This window comes from Trichomycterus rosablanca, chromosome 8 (assembly GCF_030014385.1).
Source record: "Trichomycterus rosablanca isolate fTriRos1 chromosome 8, fTriRos1.hap1, whole genome shotgun sequence".
Classification (NCBI taxonomy): Eukaryota; Metazoa; Chordata; class Actinopteri; order Siluriformes; family Trichomycteridae; genus Trichomycterus; species Trichomycterus rosablanca.
Window position 1 is genome coordinate 23,398,885 of NC_085995.1, and position 23,199 is coordinate 23,422,083.

The following is a 23,199-nucleotide window of genomic DNA, read 5'->3' on the forward strand; positions in this document are numbered from 1 at the left end:
ACTCCATAATGCCAGTCACATGCTCAAGATTACAAGTTCTTGCAGCAGAAAAACAACCTCACATCATCACTGACCCACATCAATGCTTGACTGTAGTGATAGAATTCTTCTGGTCACATTCCTCTGGTGTTTGGAAACCACTGATCCATACGGACAAACAGTTTCAGTTTGATTTCATCACTCAGTAGGACTGTGTTCCAGAACTTTGCAGAAATTTCCTTTTGGCATATTCAATTCAACTGTTCCTTCATTTCTTGATCAAGAGTGGTGTTGCAGTGGGGAATCCAACCATGAAGTCCTTGGTTGTTGTGACCTTCCTTATGGTTGCAAGTGACACATTTGTCCCAGCCTTTATCCTGTAAATCTTTTGCAGTAACACATGGGTTTTTCTTCAATGTCCTGATTAGGGATGCAAATATTGCAAATTCCCTTTAACTTATGCTACTTTATTATAAACCTTATATCTAATAACCTTGTATTGTTTTTTGTTGTTGTTGTTGGGATTTGTAGTGTTCTTAACCCAGAAACAGTTGCTAATTAGACCCATTTATGTGTACAAAGTAGGCTTATTGGGTTTCACATTGTTGCTAAGTACAAGGTTGCTAATTTTGCTTACAATTAAGACAAGCCCGTAGCAAGCAGTGTATCTACGTATATCTATACAGGCTGTCCAGTAAAAGTCATTCTGGTATAGTAATACCATTTAAACAATAACATTTTCAGAAAATAAGAGTAGAAGTTAGCAGTATGTAAAAAACTCATTTAAATTGTGTTTATAATAATTACTTAAACATTATAATCTTGTAATAATGTGATTTCAAACTACAGGACCAACATGACTGAGTTGGTACAGCCTTAAGCATGGATGATATACATTGGTACATACTGCATACTATTTTTAGAAGAGGCAGAACAGAGCCTTAATCTGTGATGACTGAATATTGCATGTCAGATAAAAAATTTAGTTGGCAGTACACTGATTGTGATGCACATACACGCCACACCACATACACAACTGTTATGACTGCTATGCCACACACGACCATACCAGCCCTCCAACCCTATACATAAATTGGCTGTGACATCTAAGACAGCTTAAAATAATACACAGACAGCATTAAAAAACTGTACTTCAATATGGAAGACACACAAAGAGATTTTGTATATTACTACTACTGCAGTCAGTTATACACCCTATACTATTTATCCTGCTAAAAATTATTTAGCTGCTAAAAGGAGCCTACCAGCACAGTACAACCTGTGATTTTTATATTACTGTTACGTGAAACTCTTTCTTTTTGCATTTAATAAGATCTAAAGCCTTGTTCACAAAAGACTCTCAATATTGGTCTCAGTATGCTTGTCAGTTAAAAGTAACTTGTTGATGGTTATTTACTGGTTTAACGAGTTTAACAAAATAAAAAAAAACATGGACTGAAGACACATAAAGGGGTGGTACTCATTAATGCTATATAAACTGCTGAGAATAAAGACAGAAAAAGTAGTTAAGAGTTTAAGGAGAATGCTAGAAGACCTACAGATAGTGGACAGAATACTGGAAAAAAATGTGACTAAATCACAATTCCAAACACAGTTACTAGGGATGCCGGCACGGTGGTTAGTGGGTAGCACTGTCGCCTCAGAGCAAGGAGGTCCTGGGTTTGATCCCCAGGTGGGGCGGTCCGGGCCCTTTCTGTGCGGAGTTTGCATGTTCTCCCCATGTCTGTGTTTGTTTCCTCCGGGAGCTCTGGTTTCTTCCCACAGTCCAAAGACGTGCAAATGAGGTGAATTGGAGATACGAAGTTGTCCATGACTGTGTTTGATATAAAACTTATGAACTGATTAATCTTGTATAACAAGTAACTATCATTTCTGTCATGAATGTAACCAAATTGTGTAAAACGTGATGTTAAAATCCTAATAAATAAATAAATACTGGGGATGCAAATTTTTGCCTGTTTCTTTTAACCAATAACTGACTGTCATTAGTCGACAGATAACCTCTAGCATCCCGTCAAAATACAAAACATATCACTAATCTTCATATCAACAAGTCACACTTGCTTTATTAATTCAAAACTTAAGCAAACTTGCATCACCAAATGATTTTATGTATAACAGTTCCACTGTTCATTGTAGTTTTAAAATACATAAATACATAATAATAAAAATACAAATAGTTTTTCTGGTTGGATTGAAAACTCAGCTATATGCAGAGCTGGCACATGTGCAAAGAGAGAGAGGGTTGGGGTGCATTTTAAATCTATCCATCTTTCTCTCTGTACAGACTGTAGCTCCGCTCTCAGTTGGAATCAAGTGTCAGCTGTTGGAAATTAATTTAAGAAACGTTTTTAACCAACAACATTAATCAAACTATCACTTCTTTGACGGTTATTGGCTAACTGTTTATTCACTGATGTCCCTAACAGCTACACTGGTCAGTTCTGTTAGGTTGATTGTTAAATAGCAGTTTGTATTAGCTAACATAAAGAACTTGGAATTGTAAGATTTCAAAGCAACAAGAACCAAAAAGAGTGATAAGGCCAAAAAGGTGGTGTCCGTATCACATGTATAAGTTCTAGGAACGTTAATGTTTCAATAGTAGGTTACAAACAAATGTCATACATACATACAGTACAATAAAATCCTTTTTTTTCACATCTCCCAGCTTGAAGCCATTATATGGTGCCCCTGAGAGCTGAAGGGCCCAAAAGTGGCTGCTTGGCAGGACTACAATTCAAACCCACAATCTTGGAATTGAGAGTACAAAGCCCAAACCACAGAGCTACTAGTCATTACAGTGCACAGACAAACACCATCAGCAAAAAAATCTTAGTTCACTAAAAGGGATAAACAAACTCCTACTATGATAGCTGTTTAATCCTCCTGAGCAGTGTTACTGACCTGGCCAGACATCCTTTACAGACACAAATGGTTGTGTCTGAAAATGAAAATATGGAGTTTGTCCCTACTGCCACTGTGCTTTGTGTTTACCGTACTGGTTGGAGCACCGACATGGGGGAGTTGGGTTCACATGCAGCGTAGCATTACTCTCCATACGCAATATGGCTGTGAGGGTACCTACCCCTGGATGGGAGAAAGAAGCAACCAGCAACTGTACACAGGTCAAGGGGGTGAGTGCAAGCCTGCTGCTTTTTCCAAACAGAATGGAGTTAGTGCAAATGGCAGGAGTAATTAAAACTGGGAATTGGAATGGGCTAAATAAAAAAATTATGTAGAACAAAACCATACAACGCTGGTACTAAACCAAGACAACAAGTTAACAAAACCAGGCCTATTAGCAATTTAAAAAGTAATACAGTCTAATCAGTCCACTTTAGTTCCAGTTATAACATTAAATGGTCATATATTAGTCAACAAGGCAAATTTAGAGAACCAAGCACACCCTCTCTTGCCTGATGATGTTCTCATGCTCCAGAATGCTAATGCCGCATACACACTGCTACAATTATTTAGGAAATGTTTTGTTGAACACCAGAACATGTTTCCAAAATCTCCAGATATAAACATATTGAACCTTTATGGAAAGTTCTTGAAACTACAAAGCACTGTAATGCTTTCATCCTTTAAATAACCTGAAGATTTTCTTTTTGAATGCACCAAATCCCACCACAACCCATTCAGGACTTAGATGACAGAACTTAAAAGTGGATTAAATCTGTTCTGAAGGTAAAGTGTGGTCCTACTACTTATTAGCTCCTTAAAATAAATACAATGTTAACGGTTTCCAATTTTTTGTCCATCCCCTAAATATGTGTCCCTTAAATATGTGTTGAATATTCAACAAGCTACTCCACTGTTTTGCCAATTCGTTTTTTTCAGTAAGCCCAAGTAATTTCTGACCAACTCAAGAAGTAAAACACAAAATGCAGAAGCTGTCCAACAATTATTATGGTTCACAGAAAATGTGCCGTTTTAGCCTGATGCCTAAGATAATTACTGACCATGAGTAGCACCATAATTGGTGCCACCTGGATGAGGAAGACTTACTAAAACTGGGCATTCTTGTGAGTCAGTCTGAACTGTTTCTAATTACAACCCAGAATCAGAAAAAGTTAGGACAGTATGGTAAATGTGAATAAAACAACACACAATATTTCTAATTTGCATATTCCATACTTGATTTGTTGCCCATAAATCCACAACGTTGTGTTGTATAAGAGTGAATCATTCGTTTATCTTTACTGACTGATTTATTGTACTCAGGGTCACAATGGTTTCAGAGCCCATGTTGAAGAACACTGACTGGACAGGATGCATGAGACACATTTAAACTCACAACGAGAAGCAATTTAGTTAATCCACCTACTGACAAGTATTTATGATGTAGGAGTATCCTCAAGTATCCACTGTAGTAAACCAACGAGAAAACCAAAAGAAATGTTAATTATATGACAAATCTATAAATCAGTGTTACTAAGGTAATCAAATAAATGCAGAATTTTACTTGTAATTTCTTGTTAATGTGCCTGTGCCTTGGTTTTGTTGGTTTTGGGGTATGGAGCCCCATTCAGTAAACAGGGTTCCTGAACAGGGTTTCTTTCTGTTATCCTGTATGTCCATTAACCCAACAGAGATGCTGTGACATGACCTGAGAAGGGGTGTGTAAGAAATCCTAAAATATTCTAATAAAATTGTTTTATTGCTTTGTCAATCTGCATAAAGTGTTACTGCTGGTAAAATTCCCTATAAGTTATAAAATACCTATTGTATTTACATATTTCCTAGTTTGGACTGTGATTAATCACATCATCAGTAAACATACAGTGTATATACAGGGGTTGGACAAAATAACTGAAACACCTGTCATTTTAGTGTGGGAGGTTTCATGGCTAAATTGGACCAGTCTGGTGGCCAATCTTCATTAATTGCACATTGCACCAGTAAGAGCAGAGTGTGAAGGTTCAATTAGCAGGGTAAGAGCACAGTTTTGCTCAAAATATTGCAATGCACACAACATTATGGGTGACATACCAGAGTTCAAAAGAGGACAAATTGTTGGTGCACGTCTTGCTGGCGCATCTGTGACCAAGACAGCAAGTCTTTGTGATGTATCAAGAGCCACGGTATCCAGGGTAATGTCAGCATACCACCAAGAAGGACAAACCACATCCAACAGGATTAACTGTGGACGCAAGAGGAAGCTGTCTGAAAGGGATGTTCGGGTGCTAACCCGGATTGTATCCAAAAAACATAAAACCACGGCTGCCCAAATCACGGCAGAATTAAATGTGCACCTCAACTCTCCTGTTTCCACCAGAACTGTCCGTCGGGAGCTTCACAGGGTCAATATACACGGCCGGGCTGCTATAGCCAAACCTTTGGTCACTCGTGCCAATGCCAAACGTCGGTTTCAATGGTGCAAGGAGCGCAAATCTTGGGCTGTGGACAATGTGAAACATGTATTGTTCTCTGATGAGTCCACCTTTACTGTTTTCCCCACATCCGGGAGAGTTACGGTGTGGAGAAGCCCCAAAGAAGCGTACCACCCAGACTGTTGCATGCCCAGAGTGAAGCATGGGGGTGGATCAGTGATGGTTTGGGCTGCCATATCATGGCATTCCCTTGGCCCAATACTTGTGCTAGATGGGCGCGTCACTGCCAAGGACTACCGAACCATTCTGGAGGACCATGTGCATCCAATGGCGGTGCCGTGTATCAGGATGACAATGCACCAATACACACAGCAAGACTGGTGAAAGATTGGTTTGATGAACATGAAAGTGAAGTTGAACATCTCCCATGGCCTGCACAGTCACCAGATCTAAATATTATTGAGCCACTTTGGGGTGTTTTGGAGAAGCGAGTCAGGAAACGTTTTCCTCCACCAGCATCATGTAGTGACCTGGCCACTATCCTGCAAGAAGAATGGCTTAAAATCCCTCTGACCACTGTGCAGGACTTGTATATGTCATTTCCAAGACGAATTGATGCTGTATTGGCCGCAAAAGGAGGCCCTACACCATACTAATAAATTATTGTGTTTCAGTTATTTTGTCCAACCCCTGTATATATATATATATATATATATATATATATATATAAACAATAGTTTCTTTGTTCTTGGTTCAGGAACAACTTCATTCATTGTCTGTTTTACCACCACTTTATCCTATTTAGGTCGGGATGGGTACAATTCACCAGGGAAAGGTAGGAAACACCCTGGGCACTTTGCCAGTCCATCACAGGGCAAACACATTCACACCTAGGGCAGTTTTGTAACTCCAATAAACCCAACTGAAAATCTTTGGACTGTGGGAGGAAACAGGAACACCCAGAGGAAACACACTCAGACAGAGGGAGAACATGCTCCACACAGAAATGACCCGGACCACTTAATCTGGGAATCGAACCCAGGGTCTTCTTGTTGTGAGGCAATAATAACAATTATGCTAAGTATAAGAAAACATACAGTACTTGATAGTAACTGCCTCTGACTGATCATGGTTATGGTGGGTCCAAAGTCTCAATACACTCAAATACACTGGCTGCATGGCAGAAACACAACCTGTAAAGAATTTAAGTCCTTATACTATTTATGCAAACCCTTTCTTTTCTGACTAAATCACAGAAACACACTCCAGCCTCTGCATTACTGTTCACATGGACTGTTTTCTTTCACCATGTGCATTCTGCTTTATAAAGACTGACATTAGGAATCAGCTCTGAAAAGCTTTCAGGCGCTGGCGTGTATATCTCCGTAACACTGTGATTCCTAAAGAACAAACTATATGACATATGAAAGTGAATCATTCATTTAAAACGGTGGTTGTGCATTTATATTCATTACACTGGCATAATATTAACTGTGAATGGTTACAGCCACAACACTGGATGTATTTCTGTTAGTGTAAGGTATAAAAGAGAGAGTGTGTTAGAGAGCACCAGAAACACCTCTTTCACTCTGAATATCTGCAGCGCACAGCTGTCACCATGGAAACCACTACTGAGAGAGAGAGGGAGGGTGAGAGGGAGAGAGAGAGACTGAGAAAAAGAAAGAAGCACGGAAAGAGAGAAACAGAACAAGAGTAAGAAAGACAAAAATCGAGAGGGGGTGCAGAGAGAAAAAGAGAGAAACGAGAGAGAGGGAGAGGGAGAGAGAGTAAAAAGAAAGGGCTGTGAAGCCTTTGAGTAATGCAGTGTAACAACCATAGATAGTGAATCCACCACCCAGGTTTCAATATTGAACACACACACACACTTGCTGATTTAAAGCTGTGATGCTGTGTAGTGTTATAAGTGTAATGGTGTGGAATCTATAGTGCAGTGTATAAAAATAAAATACCATATACATTCTACATGGTAGAAGCTGGTACATTTGGTGCCTCCATTACCTTCTAAAACATGCAGAAGGTGGATTGACTACTTGAGAGGGAGAGAGAGAGAGGGAGAGAGAAAGAGAAAGAGAGAGGGAAAGTAAAAGAAAGGGTTGTGAAGCCTTTGAGTAATGCAGTGTAACAACCATAGATAGTGAATCCACCACCCAGGTTTCAATATTGAACACACGCACACACGCGCGCGCACACACACACACACACACACACACACACACACACACACACACACACACACACACACACACACACACTTGCTGATTTAAAGCTGTGATGCTGTGTGGTGTTATAGGTGTAATAATGTGGAATATACAGTGCAGTGTTAAAGAAATCATTATAGAAGCTGGTACAGTTGGTGCCTCTATTACCCCCAAATAACATGCAGTAGGTGGATTGGCTACTTGAGAGAGAAAAAAAAAAGGCTTGTAAAGCCTTTGAGTACATTTACATTTTCAGCATTTAGCAGACGCTTTTATCCAAAGCGACTTACACAATGAGCAATTGAGGGTTAAGGGCCTTGCTCAGGGACCCAACAGTGGCAACTTGGTGGTGGCGAGGCTTGAACCGGCAACCTTCTGTTTACTAGTCCAGTACCTTAACCACTGAGTTACCACTGAGTAATGCAGTGTAACAACTATGCATAACAAAACCACCACCCAAGTTTTAATATTAAGCACACACACACACACACACACACACAGTGATTTAAAGCTATGATGCTGTATCATTTATATATAGGTTTTAATGTTGCACACACACTGAGTTAAAGCTGTACTTAAGTCTTTGGTGTGGAATGTACACCATAAGCCCTGCAATAGATTGGTGTCCTGTCCAGGGTATTCCTGCCTTGCGACCAGTGGTTCCCAGTGAAACCAGACCCACCAGGACCTTGGCTTTTTGTTTTTGCATCTTTCCCAATTTTTCTCCCAATCTTGTCCAATTACCCAATTGGCATTTCGCTTCCTCTTTACTGCTGCTTACCTCCACTCCTGAACAAGAAGAGCCATGACTAACACACGCCTCCGACAGTAGCCGACTGGCTTGGTCTTACACATGGAGAGTCACACACTGATCCCATTGTCCCTCGTCTCTGATGCAGGCGCCATCAACCAGCCAGCAGAGGTCGTAATTACAGCAGTTATGAGGAATCATAACTGCGACATCCAACCCTGATGGATGAGCCAATCATTGTAAGTTATGGCGCACAACTCACAAGTTCGAGCTCTAGTGTGTTTTACCGCTGCGCCAGATGAGCCCAGGGATCAATAGTTTTGCATCACAACATTTGCTATGGATAAACTTTGTAAAAGGTCAACTGCACACTTTATTTCCAATGTGGAATAGTTTGAGAGTCCATATGGATTAATTTACTACATTCAAATTATTCACTTACAAGTTGCTTATCCTAATCAGGGTAGTGGAGGGTGGTGGAGCCTATCCCAGTTCTCAGTGGGTGCAAGGCAGGGAAACACCCTGGACAGGGCACCAGTACATCGCAGGGCAGACATACACACAAACACATTCACACATACGGCCCATTTTGTATCTTCAATTGATTGACTCATTTGACTGACTGACTGTGGGAGGAAACCAGAGCTCCTGGAGGAAGCGCTCTACCTGGGATTTGAACCCAATACCTCAATTCAGCAAAACAATTTGTCATGCATAAACTGCTAATCTCCCAGATTGACAAGTTTTTTCTGCAAAAGTAGTTTTAGGAACAAAGGAGGATGTCACCCAACTTTCAAACACTAAAACAGTAAACACAAGCAGAGCAGTTTAAGTACAGCGCCAACAGCTTTTACTTGTGAAAAACTTTGTATCTACAGACTATTCCTTGCTTTGACACCTGATTTAACTACTATAGTTACGTACAAAAGCTCTGAAGAAAAAAAACGAAAAAACAAGTTGGCTTTAACCCTTTGATGCACAAGCTAAGCAAACCCCTTCTAATGCACAACATGGGTCAAAAATGACCCATATTCATCCATTCAAGAACATTTTCATATGCACATTTGTCAGTTATTTATGTATTTGCTGACTTAGCTAATAAAAGCTATCTATACTAGAATATGTAAACAGCTAGCATATTCAAGATTCAAGAGCCTAATCTTTGGTTGTCTTTCAAAAGATCAGTATATATGTTTTTGACCACAAACACTTACAAATGTCAGTAGTTTCTGTCAAATTCCATAGTAAATACATAAGGGTCATTTTTGACCCATGTTGTGCATTAGAAGGGTAGTGATACAAAAATGATTTTTATTAAAAAAGCAAAAAATATAAAACTGAAATAAGGATTTGTGATGATCAAAAACAAGTTAATTGAAAAATTCATGGAAGCTTGAATGACGAAATTAATTTATTGCAAAGATATAGAAAATAAAAACTCAGTTGGGTCACTTTTGACCCAGGTTGTGCATCAAAGGGCATGGAAAAAGCACCAAGCTTGCCAGTCTATGGTACACAGTTTTGAAACTGCAACCCACTGCAGTTCCTCTTTCCTAATTCCATTCTCAGTGATGGTGGGATGGCTGACAGAAGCTGATTGGAATAGCTCATTAAGCTGATAGCATGTCAGGCGTGGTTTACACATGCACTCACATGGGAGCTTTGGCAGGCACAAGTGAATGAAATCCCCAGAGAAACAAGCTGCTGGCTAATTGGAAAGCAAAAGGTGCTGACATGGCAAGTTGCTTTGATTCAGAGTTTTTCAGCAACCATACAACCTCAGCCTCTTTGCTCTATAGATCGAGTCAATCAAGGTATATGGACCAAGACTGATCCTTTGAAAGCCCCTTCTACAATCCACCCAGTGTAAACCGATAAAATATTACATGCTGAATTGCAACACTTTGAACCTCATATAAATAGCAGAATGTTTAAACCTGAATGATTTACAAACTGAAAATCCTGCTATCAATACCCTAATTAAGCTAATAGAAAATCCAAGGGCTACCCCGAAGAAATTCTGCACAACTAAGTGTAAAATAATTAATGATGTGGAGATGTAATGCAGCGCTGATGCAAAATGGAGGGGCAGTTCCCACCCCAAGGTCATTATTTTTCTGGAAACGGACACAAAGTCATGCTTTGTTATGCTTTGTCAATGCTATAAAGTAACTCATCAAGATTATACATTAATAATTTAAATATACATTAATTTACTTAATTACACAATGGCAAAAATGTGTTGACCTCATAGTCAGGCAGCCATCATCACCTTTTAAAACAAGAATTCCACATAACTGCTTATGCTCTAAAAGACAGGTAATAAAGAGTAGGATTTCAGTATCAGTCTCTTGATTTGGATTGTCATATTCTATCTAAAATAGTAGCTACAATTCTGTTAATTTACATAAGCAAACAAACAGTTGTGAAGTCCTGTTCCAGCTAGCATCATAATCTAGTTACTTGCATATAAGGTCAGTGGCCCAAATGTCTTAATCTGCATTTTTGGCATAATCTTGGTCAAAAATTTAGCTCATACACAAAGCTATGTGTATAATAATTAAAAATCATGCAGTTCAGGTGGCACAGCGGTAAAGTACGCAAACACAAGAGCTGGGATTTCGGATACATCATATCGAATCTCAGCTCTGCCATCTGGCTGGGCGGCCACATGACAACAATTGGCTCTTGTTCAGGGTGGGATGAACCGGACTAGGGTTCCTCATAACTGGTGCAATTATGACCTTGGAAAATAATGCTGATCAGGGTGTGGCTCTCCGTGCACAAGGCTGATCCACATAAAAACTCGCCTTGTGCAGGTGAAAAGAGGCCGTCGGTACTGCACACGTGTCGGAGGTGACGAGTGTTAGTTGCGAAGCTCCTGAGTCAGTTGTATTGGTAGAAGTGAAGCGTAACGCAACAAGGGTAATTGGATACGACTAGATTAGGGGAGAAAATTGGGGGTCCTTAAAAATTAATATCCAAAATTATTATATAACAATTTAGCCATTTAATTGTCATGATGAGATTTGAAAGAATTTAAATACAGTTTGTCACACAGCATGGAGCTAACTGTCAGGCATGAAAAACTCACCTCATATTAAATCACTAGCACCCAGAAAGAGGGTATAGTACACAAATAGAAGAGATCTATCAACTAAGATTGTCATGATCTTTTGTTTTCTGACTCTGATAACACATTTAAGTACTACAGTAATGAGAATCCACCAATACCAAACCAATCTTTACAAGCACATGAAAATAAAATAGGTAGGATATGACAAAGGAAAAATAGGTTGTTTTAGCTACTGTGCTGTACACAGTGTCATTGTCTTGTAAGTCAAAGCAATCTGTATTAGTAAATTTTTTATTAAATTCCTCAAGAACAAAATAATCAAAATGCTTAAAAGTTGTGACTCTTGGAGAGTTTGGGTGGCACAGCAGTAAAACACTAGCACACCAGAGCTGACATCTTGGCCGGGTGCCTATACAATGACTGGCTCGTCAGAAGGTTGGAATGTCGGAGGGAAATCCTCATACCAGCTGCATTTACAACCTGTTCAATGCACATGTACAGAGACAAAGTATAATGAAGATCAATGCATGACTCTCCGTGCGCGATACAGAACTCCATATGAACCTGCCTTGTGTACCTAAAAAGGTAAAACAATGTTTTAAACATACTTCCACTCATTTAAAAATGGTTAAGAGATGTATCAAATAGCTCAACCTTTGTTTTTCATGAGCTTGCCTAAAGACACATTTAGACACCTATGTAAACTCTACAGACTCTAGAATGTGCAAGAAAATCTCAGGTGATCTTACATCCCAGTTGTCTTACATATTTACATCCAAATGGAGAGGAATCCACAATCTTGCAAGTCTCTCCTAGCCTGTTTCGATTAAAAAGAACTCTGGTTCTTGAACTGGTTCCGTTTAAGAACTGGCCCATGTTTCTATCAGTTTTTAAGAGCTAAGGATGCATTATCAACGGTGGTCATAGCACAATGGAAGTGAATAGTACTGACATGATAGCAGAGAATGTGCTGTTGTTACAGATGTATGTTTAGTATTGACAAACTAGCAGCCATATCATTGTTGTATAGTTTGTCAGTATTTGTATATGCAACTTTATTTCTATATTATTCATACATTTTACAGCCATAGTTGCTTTTTCTATTCTCTACAACTTGACACGCCCACAGATGACACCACGGTTCACACTGAAAATCCTAGTATTCTTTGGTTCCATCTGTAAACAAACATTTACAGGTCAAAAGCTTTTTGGTGGAAAAAAAATCAAGTTCAAAATCAAGTTCGCAAATCGAAATAAAGCCCTTTCCAGGTCCATCTAAAAGGGCTATCTGATCACATTTCCCCCATTCTAACATAATTATTATCTAAACACATGTATGTGTAATTTTAGGCTTTGCTCAGCTGGCTGATGATTAAGTACTATATGAGCAGAAGCTCTGGTGTTTTCCTAATAAAGGTGCTAGTAAGTGTATTTTTGATGTATTTATTTGTGACTGTGACTTATTAATTAGATTTCTTTATTTTATATAACATACCTAAAACAATCTGGAAGGATTCTTAATTTAGTACATGTGATTTTAAACAATTATACTGTGTATGTTGTCAACATTCTTAATTAGAGTATCCTGATGTACTGGATACAAACATTGCAACAACCAACCCATGTGACTACTGAAAACAAGGGCTCAACTAAATTTGAAAATGGGAACAATATACTCCTTCCAAGGACCTACTTAAGACGAGGGTGTTCATCTCCCATACAGATTAATGTGTGGAATCTTTTATGAATGGTTTGTAGTGGGCTTTAGAGCATTATTTAGGAAGAAAATGTTCCTCTTCTTAGTGATTTGATGATGCTTGCTTCTAATATTTGAAGAGACCATGAAAGGCACTTGACTTCATCCTGGGGTTCATCACACCACTCAAACCTTTAAGCAGTTTGGATGAGGGCATTATCATGCTGGACTACCATAAAGACAGTATCTCGATTTCTTGCTCAATATGGTGCCTCTGTTCCTGTGAAATTGTACCTAAATATTTTTACCATATACTTAATCCTGTTCTGGTGGAATTTTTTATTAACCCTTTAATGGTCTCACCAAGAAAGTAATGTTTTAAAAGTATTTGCATTTCTTTCCCCTAGTTTCTTGGGACTATACCAACAACAGCACACAGTATTTTTAATGAGCTTCTACCAAACAGCTGAGATGATCACAAAAACTATGCAACTTTTCATGGATGATTTTTCAGCTCCTAGCTTCAAGTTAACATATAAATTAGAGAGGCTGTTTTCTTAAAACCATCTACCAATATTTTTGAGTTTAACACATGTCAACCAAGAAGTAAATACAGCCCCATACACAGTAGGGTTCGATGCATTGTGTTCTGAGACATTCACCTCATTACGTGTTTAAAAATGATTTAAATCATTCTGTCGGTCGAAACCAAACACTAAGGCTAAGGCCCTACCTAATTCACGGTCGTGAAAATTACATCATGAACAGTGAAATAAGCCTTTGCACATTCAATTTGCACTATGAGGCGGTCCTAGCAATCCTACGGAAATTCAGTTAGCAATTGGTTGGTCAAAATGTCCAAGATGTCGAAGTCTAAAGCAGCTAAAAACACGACTCAGGTTCACAGCTGAGTTTGGAAAACTTCCAACCAATTCTATGGACGCAGAGAGGGGCACGCCAAAACACTGACTACAATTTTCGTCTTTCAGCATGAAGCCTTGGACCATTGCTGGACGTTCTAGGTTTACATTCAACCATTAAAGCCAAGTTCACACTATACGACTTTCCAAGTCATCAGGTTGATGTACAGTTCTCACTACACAACTGGATCTCTTGTAATTGGGAGTCTTTCAAGTTGGTGTGTATTTCACACTACACGACTGATCGCCGATAGGGGGTTTCACACTACACCATCTATCACCAACTGGAATCACAGGCGAGCTTCTTTGGTCTCCCAAACTATGTTTTGTCACGAAAACAATCGCCAGAAGTGACGAAAAGTTTAATGATACCATGTCCAAAAATGCACATCAACAATTAGCGAGCGATCAAAGTTTGTGTGCTGATGTGCAGCGTAAAATCAAGGACAAAAAATAAATAAATGAGTGGATTGGGCTACGCAAACAGCATGGATTGTTCTATAGTGAGTTTGAGGTTAATAAATATTTTTTATGTTTTGTAGAAAATGATAAGGTCAGAAATACTGTAAAACTTGTGTGTGTGCCATTGTATTCTGATTTAAACTATATTATGCCCCTGTCCCACCTTTTTATAACTGCTCCCCTGCGTTTGGCCTCACACCGTATCTTGCGCTCTCATTGGCTGTTTGACATAGCACTCATTGCCAGTTGGGCGACTCAGATCCAGATATTTGACATGCCAGATATCGCTCTTCAGTATCTAACTATAGCCTTTATGTTTTTTGGCATCAATGAGTCTTGGTTGCCCATCAACTTGTCTGCGAATTGTGACTTCAAGTGGATAATCAACACAGCAGCCAGTCAGTACCCCTTGCTATTTCTAACATTCTTCAACCCAGTCATCTGGCCATAACAATTTGTCCATTATCAAAGTCACTCAGTACTCAACACCTTTAGTACTCAATACAAGTAACTACAATCAGCCCAAACTTTAAAACATCCCTGACCATGACAAGAACAACTGCCACGCACAGGGGGATCGTCCTAATTTTGGCTCATGAGTGTACATGTATTATGTTGGTGCATCTGTACACTAATTATGATTTAATATTATGGCCTATTTATCACTGCTAATAGCCACTACCCAACTATTCTATTATGTCAGTCAAGTGTGCCAAGCAATAATGTGTTGACCTGAAACTTCAGGCACTGTACTGTTATCAATTTATTTCTGAATTAAAAGTTCTTGACACCTCAGCGGGGAGAGAGCAGAGAGTGAGTGAGTAAGTGAGTGAGCAGATAGAACGAGTGAGAGAGAGAAGGATATGCAAAAACTAAGTGATGAATACTTGATGACGTGCTTGCAGGCAAAAAAGAAGAAGAGAAGAGTTATTCTCTCCATCTCTCTTCATTTCTACTTTCTTCTCTCGGGTTGTGAGAAAGCTGAGCACCGCCCCTCCTCTTCTTCTCCTGTCTTCTTACATATCCCTTCCCCCACTCTCACTCCCTCTCACGTCGAGTTTTCTCAATAGCACTTCACACTTTTTCTGCCTCTTTCACACTCCTTTCACAAGGCTCTGCACGGGCTAATTCACAAAAATGTAGCAACAAAATGCAAACAGACCAGCTTGTGTTTTTACCACCATTCTTACTACCATATGACGCGCTACAGTTTGTTATAAATGCATATGCATCACTATAGTATTTGAGAATCGTAGCACAGTTATGAAAAGTAACACACACACAGAGCTAGAAATCGATAACTTATTTTAACATTAAAGCCGCTTCCATATGTACATCAAGAGTACATTTTATGCAAAGCGGAAAAGGCTAATGTCAAAAGTCAAAGCAGCAGTGTTATTTTCCTTAACTCAGAAGTGTAAAAAAATCAATTAAACTTACCATTAAAGAATTTAACATATACACCAATCAGCCCTAACATTAAAACCACCTCCTTGTTTCTACACTCACTGTCCATTTTATCAGCTCCACTTACCATATAGAAGTACTTTGTAGTTCTACAATTACTGACTGTAGTCCATCTGTTTCTCTGCATGCTTTGTTAGCCCCCTTTCATGCTGTTCTTCAATGGTCAGAACTCTCCAAGGACCACTAGAAAGTAGGTATTATTTGGCTGGTGGGTCATTTTCAGCACTGCAGTGACACTGACATGGTGGTTGTGTTTTATGCTGGTATAAGTGAATAAGACAGCAATGCTGATGAAGTTTTTAAACACATCACTGTCACTTATATCCAGCCAACAGCGCCCCGTGGGCAGCGTCCTGTGACCACTGATGAAGGTCTAGAAGATGACCAACTCAAACAGCAGCAACAGATGAGTGCTCGTCTCTGACTTTGAATCTACATGGTGGACCAACTAGGTAGGAGTGTCTAATAGAGTGGACAGTGAGTGGACACGGTATTTAAAAACTATAGCAGTGCTGCTGTGTCTGATCCACTCATACCAGCACAACACACACTAACACACCACCACCATGCCAATGTCACTGCAGTGCTGAAAATGATCCACCACCTAAATAATACCTGCTCTGTGGTGGCCATGTGGGAGTCCTGACTATTGAAGAACAGGGTGAAATCGGACTAAAACAGTATGTAGTGAAACAGATGGACTACAGTCAGTAATTGTAGAACTACAAAGTGCTTCTATATGGTAAGTGGAGCTGATAAAATGGACAGTGAGTGTAGAAACAAGGAGGTGGTTTTAATGTTATGGCTGATCAGTGTATATATGTTAACTAACTGCTTCATCTTCGCCTTGTTCGTGGTGGTCCTGGCGCCACCCATAATTGTAGACCATAGCACAACAAACACACCTATTTACCCACCAACCCACACTTATGGCCAACTGAAAGTAGCCAAACCACCTTTTGCATGTCTTAGGAAGTGGGAGAAAACCAAATTACCTGAAGAAAACCAATACAGACACAAGGGGCATATACAAACCCTGTACAGACAGGTCCCAGAAGTAAGAATCAATCCAAGTCAGCAGGACCTCTTCTACCAGCTGCCCCACCGTGACATTCTAGTCCACTGGTTTCACATTTGTATTACTGATTTAATCTACCACATTCATATCAGCAATTACCACAAACAACAGTTGACAAGTTTTTCTTTTCTAACAAAACAAATGATGCTCACTGTTAGGTGAAATAACAAGGTGTCCATAAACTTTTGGTTAGTTGTCTTTCTCCTCAGGCCTCTGTGTTGCAACAGAGGTACTCCATTTGGCAATATCTAACCACAGTACCTGTTTAAACAGGTTTTATTCCCCTCCCCGAATGTTATCAACCCCAACAACCATCAACTTGGTTCTGGGCTATGCTCGTAAATAATTCTCTTTGTGCTCTACCATTAAAATTCAACTAAGCTTAGATATAGGCTCACATTCTCACGTACACATCAGCTATATAAAATCGCTTCTTCATATAATAAACTGGAAGTTTACTCTGACTGTCTATGTGTGATGAGTTTCTTCCAGTGCACATGGTTTTGCAAGACTTCTCCTGTCATGCTCAGCAAATGACGTACTCAGTAGAAGATCTGAGCAGCAAGATTTCTTTAAGATCTCTTCTAACCCCCCACCACCACCCCCCACCACCCCGACACAGCCAATAATGTCTGACTATATGTTTATTGTGGAGTTTCTGGAAGTATGCTGGTTCAAATGTATACACAGTGTTTCGATTTTTTTATAATGTCATTTAAATAGACATGCTCATGCATTAAACTACCGCAAACTACCAAAACTCATTTTAGAGTAGCAGGATACTTTGTTAATACTGCCATGTCACAATTATTCAACCCCCTTACAGAATATTGATGGTCTTAAAATCTGCTAGTCTATATGACCTAAAGTTGGGTTACAACACGATTAACCATTGAGAACCATTGAGAGAAAGGCCAAAATTTTATCCAGAGGTCTTAGCAATCTCATCAGGACAACAAAGAAACATTGTGTTACTGCATATGACTTACAAGATGATTTGATAAAGACTGGGGCGAATATGCCAGTGGCAACTTTAAGAAGATCAGTGAATAACCAAGGACTTCATAGCCAGACAACATGATGCACACAACTTTTGGCCAAGTAGCACTAGAAAAGTCAAGTGAAATATGCCAAAAGGAATGCTATGCCTTCAGGGTGAAATTAAACCTTGGTGATAATTGGAATTTCCAGCAAGACAATGACGCCAAGCACAGATCCAAGTCAACCAACTGGAATATACTGGAGTGGCCTTCTCAGTCTCCAGATTTCAATTCTACAGAAAATCTCTGGTGAGATTTAAATATAGCATTTAATAAAGCATGAAAGCCATCAAATCTCAATGAGCTGGAATTTTGGCATTAGAAGAATGGGTGAACATTTAATAAGAGAGGTGTCAGAGGCTTAATAGCATTTACCAAAATTGCTTATTAGAGGTTATCAAGGCAAAATGTTCCACCAAGTACTGACAGTGGAGGTTGAATAATAGTACATTTTCTTTGTGTTGAATCAACATGGAATAGATTAAAGAATATACACATATAAATGAGATGGAAGTGCTATACCCTTCATAAACCAGGTGATGGATATTGCCTGGTTTGACATGCCAGATTTGCAGGAGATGGTAGCAATTTTTGGCTCACCATGCCAACAAACTACTAGAAGAAGTCCCAAAGTAAAACATTTTCTTTCCTAACCACACTAGGCATGGTTAGAGTTGATTTGGTGCTGCAGAGACTTGGACTAGAACCAGGTTCTATGGTTAGATAGGAATAAAAATACCAAATATAATACATAACTAACCTTTTTCCAAATGCCTTGGAAACATTAAGATATATGATATAACAGGCTACAAGAAGTACCAAAAGATTAAAAAATAAAATTTTACTGTTGCTACCAATAACCTAAAACTGGGCCAGAGTTGGAGCTTCCAGCAGGATAATAAAAACCACACAAAAAATGATTTGGTGCCCCCAAAATAAATTTGGAGTCCTCTGACTAAACCCCATTGTGGCATGGGCTTAAGAGGAACCCACAAGAGATGACCTAGGAGCCTGGAGGATCTACAGAGTTTATGTAATGAGGAGTTTAGAGGCATTACAACAACCACCCTAAAGATTTAGTTTTTGAGTTTTGAGTAATCAGCCACATGTTACAGATACAAGTTAAAAAGCATTTACAAGCTAATCTCTAGCATATGAGTGTCAACATATAACTTGACTATCTGTGAACATTGCTTTGAAGTGATAGCTGTCAGCTATCGAGTGTTAGAACAAAGACCTGTTCAATAATTTAGTTTAATAGACATTTGCAAGTCTCCCTCTGTTAAAAGGACACAACAAACATAATCTTCAAATTATATATTACTAATACAACTAAAGCTTTGGTTCATGTACAAACCCCATTTCCAGGAGAGTTGGGACATTTAGTAAAATGCAATGAAATCTAATCTGTGATTAGTTAATTCTCTTGAACCATTATTTAACTGACAAAAGAACAAAGAAATGATTTTCAGTGTTTTTGCTGAACATTCTGATTTTATTTATTTTGTAAATATAAACAAACGGATGGAAACCACTGCTGAATTTGCATGACCTTTGAGCACTCAGATGGCACTGCATGAGAAACAGTTGTACTTATGTGACAAGTATGGCCACATGGACTCATGGGTAATTTGAAAAACTGTTGTCACTTAACACAGTCCACCTCTGCATCAAGAAACATATCCTGAAATGTTATTACACAAAGAGAAAGCCAAACGTCAATTCTATGCAGGAATGCCGGTCTATTGGAACAGACAGTGGAAACATGATGTGGTCAGTGTCCACATTTAAGCTTGTTTTCAGAAAAAAACGAACTCTCTTTCTGCTTTCTATAAAAATGTATGGCACATCACAAAAAAGAGACTCAGACAACAACAACAACAGACTGGTTAACTTCCAAAAGCGCAACCATTAGAACTTATATAACAGTGTAAACTTATTCTTCCTTCAAAATAACTCAATATACAGCCATTAATGTCTAAACCACCGGCAACAAAAGTGAGTACACCCCTTAGTGAAAGTTCCTGAAGTGTCAATATTTTGTGTGGCCACCATTATTTCCCAAAACTGCCTTAACTCTCCTGGGCATGGAGTTTACCAGAGCTTCACAGGTTGCCACTGGAATGCTTTTCCACTCCTCCATGACGACATCACGGAGCTGGCGGATATTCGAGACTTTGCGCTCCTCCACCTTCCGCTTGAGGATGCCTCAAAGATGTTCTATTGGGTTTAGGTCTGGAGACATGCTTGGCCAGTCCATCACCTTTACCCTCAGCCTCTTTAATAAAGCAGTGGTCGTCTTAGAGGTGTGTTTGGGGTCATTATCATGCTGGAACACTGCCCTGCGACCCAGTTTCCGGAGGGAGGGGATCATGCTCTGCTTCAGTATTTCACAGTACATATTGGAGTTCATGTGTCCCTCAATGAAATGTAACTCCCCAACACCTGCTGCACTCATGCAGCCCCAGACCATGGCATTCCCACCACCATGCTTGACTGTAGGCATGACACACTTATCTTTGTACTCCTCACCTGATTGCCGCCACACATGCTTGAGACCATCTGAACCAAACAAATTAATCTTGGTCTCATCAGACCATAGGACATGGTTCCAGGAATCCATGTCCTTTGTTGACATGTCTTCAGCAAACTGTTTGCGGGCTTTCTTGTGTAGAGACTTCAGAAGAGGCTTCCTTCTGGGGTGACAGCCATGCAGACCAATTTGATGTAGTGTGCGGCGTATGGTCTGAGCACTGACAGGCTGACCCCCCACCTTTTCAATCTCTGCAGCAATGCTGACAGCACTCCTGCGCCTATCTTTCAAAGACAGCAGTTGGATGTGACGCTGAGCACGTGCACTCAGCTTCTTTGGACGACCAACGCGAGGTCTGTTCTGAGTGGACCCTGCTCTTTTAAAACGCTGGATGATCTTGGCCACTGTGCTGCAGCTCAGTTTCAGGGTGTTGGCAATCTTCTTGTAGCCTTGGCCATCTTCATGTAGCGCAACAATTCGTCTTTTAAGATCCTCAGGGAGTTCTTTGCCATGAGGTGCCATGTTGGAACTTTCAGTGACCAGTATGAGAGAGTGTGAGAGCTGTACTACTAAATTGAACACACCTGCTCCCTATGCACACCTGAGACCTAGTAACACTAACGAGTCACATGACATTTTGGAGGGAAAATGACAAGCAGTGCTCAATTTGGACATTTAGGGGTGTAGTCTCTTAGGGGTGTACTCACTTTTGTTGCCGGTGGTTTAGACATTAATGGCTGTATATTGAGTTATTTTGAGGGAAGAATAAATTTACACTGTTATATAAGCTGCACACAGACTACTTTTCATTGTGTCAAAGTGTAATTTTGTCAGTGTTGTCCCATGAAAAGATATACTTAAATATCTGCAGAAATGTGAGGGGTGTACTCACTTTTGTGATACACTGTACATGTGTACCCCCATTTTTTTTTTGGAAGCTGGGGTCAGAGCACAGGGTTAGCCATTGTACGGCACCCCTGGAGCTGAGAGGGTTAAGAGCCTTGCTCAAGGGCCCAACAGTGGCTGCATTGCAGAGTTGGACCTTTCGATTGATAGCCCAAAGCTCCACCCACTGTCCAGTAACGTAACAAAGTAAACTAAAGATGGTGCCCAGGTGACGCAGTGGGATATTCTGCTAGCACACCAGCGCTGAGATTCTGAACTCCTCGGTTCGAAACTTGGCATTGCCACCAGTCAACTGGGCGCCATCTAGCGGGCATAATTGGCAGTGCCTTATAAGCATCAATAAACATCATGGAGGATGTATGATAATGTTAGTTAAACGTATCAGTCTTGATAACCAGACAGAAAGAACATTTTACCCGTTGTTATTGTGAGGGCAAAACGTCCAACAACATCAAACAACATTTACAAAATTGCCAACATGACATGGTCATCATGGCACCTAAATCCCCCAGTTATCACCCATCAAGACAACTTAAAATGGCTTAAAGTTCCAATTATGTGATCATTCCTGCTGGCAATGCCTCTACCTAGCTACAAAAGCAAGGTGTGTGTAAAAAGTAAGCTGAAATACAAAATACCATATAGACCTATCTGCAATTCCCTATTTTCGAACACGTGACCTTGTGTACCAAGCCCAACAAACGTCAAGTGACACTTTGCCTTCTGCAACATATTACATATAGGCTGCACAGAAGCAAAGGTCCATGGTAGATGCATGTCAAACCATTTACTGCACACAGTGGTTTGTAGTGCTTGTAAAATTATTAAAGGCAGAAGAATCAAATGCACCAAATATTTTATAGTTTACAATGACCGCATCATTCGGGATTCCTAGTTAGATCTGTGTGTGCTGCAATCTAGCCAAGCCAACTTAGCTGGTGGTCTGTGAGATCACGTCACGATAGTTGGTGGTACATTGAAGGATAAAGTTGTGGTGGATGTGTGTGTATTTATGTATTTCTACAAAGATTTATAATGTTAAGAACCCAGTTATGGACTGTTGTGGCCTAGCGGTTTAGGTACTGGACTAGTTATCCAAAGGTCGCTGGTTCAAACCCCACTACTGCCAGGTTGGGCCCTTGAGCAAGGCCCTTAACCCTCAATTGCTTAGACTGTATACTGTCACAGTACTGTAATTCGCTTTGGATCAAAGATCAATGTAAGAACCCCAAGCATTAATACTGTAAGTATAGTCATTGTTAGGATGTGGTAAATGTGATTAATTGTACAAGTCTTAACTTACCGCAGTTCTTGCATAGCACACTCTGCACATCATTTTTCAGATTCTTCTCAACAGTTTCCAGAGGAGCAAACGAGGCTCTGAAAACTAGTGGTTCCTCTGTGGGGTCCATGAAAAATATATATCTGTGGTCCTTCTCCACTGCGACGCAGGGAGCTTCAGAGCCGAAGTCGCCCACGGTGACAAGCTGCTCTCGCTCCAGCCCGCCGCTGTTGCTCGGCCACACGTCCAGGACGCGGACGTTCACGCTATAGAGATCAGCGGAGGCGTTGGCGGGCAGTTCGCGGACCTCGCCCTCGATCACCACGGCCGATTGGTACGCCTGCTCCTGCAGGGAATCCAAGCTCGGGGCGTAGCACGCGAAGGAGACCCCGACGAGCAGCATGGAGAAGTGCACCGCATCAAGCCTCCTCAT

At 40.1% G+C, this 23,199-nt stretch overlaps 1 protein-coding gene across 1 annotated transcript in view; it reads right to left on the minus strand.

Annotated features, from left to right (window-relative positions):
- The window catches only part of nrg2b (neuregulin 2b), a 103,463-nt gene extending 80,264 nt beyond the window's left edge, over positions 1-23,199 (minus strand). Inside the window, exon 1 of the mRNA XM_062999947.1 lies at positions 22,788-23,199. Within this exon, the coding sequence (XP_062856017.1) occupies positions 22,788-23,199 (412 nt within the window). The remainder of the gene's footprint in view (positions 1-22,787) is intronic.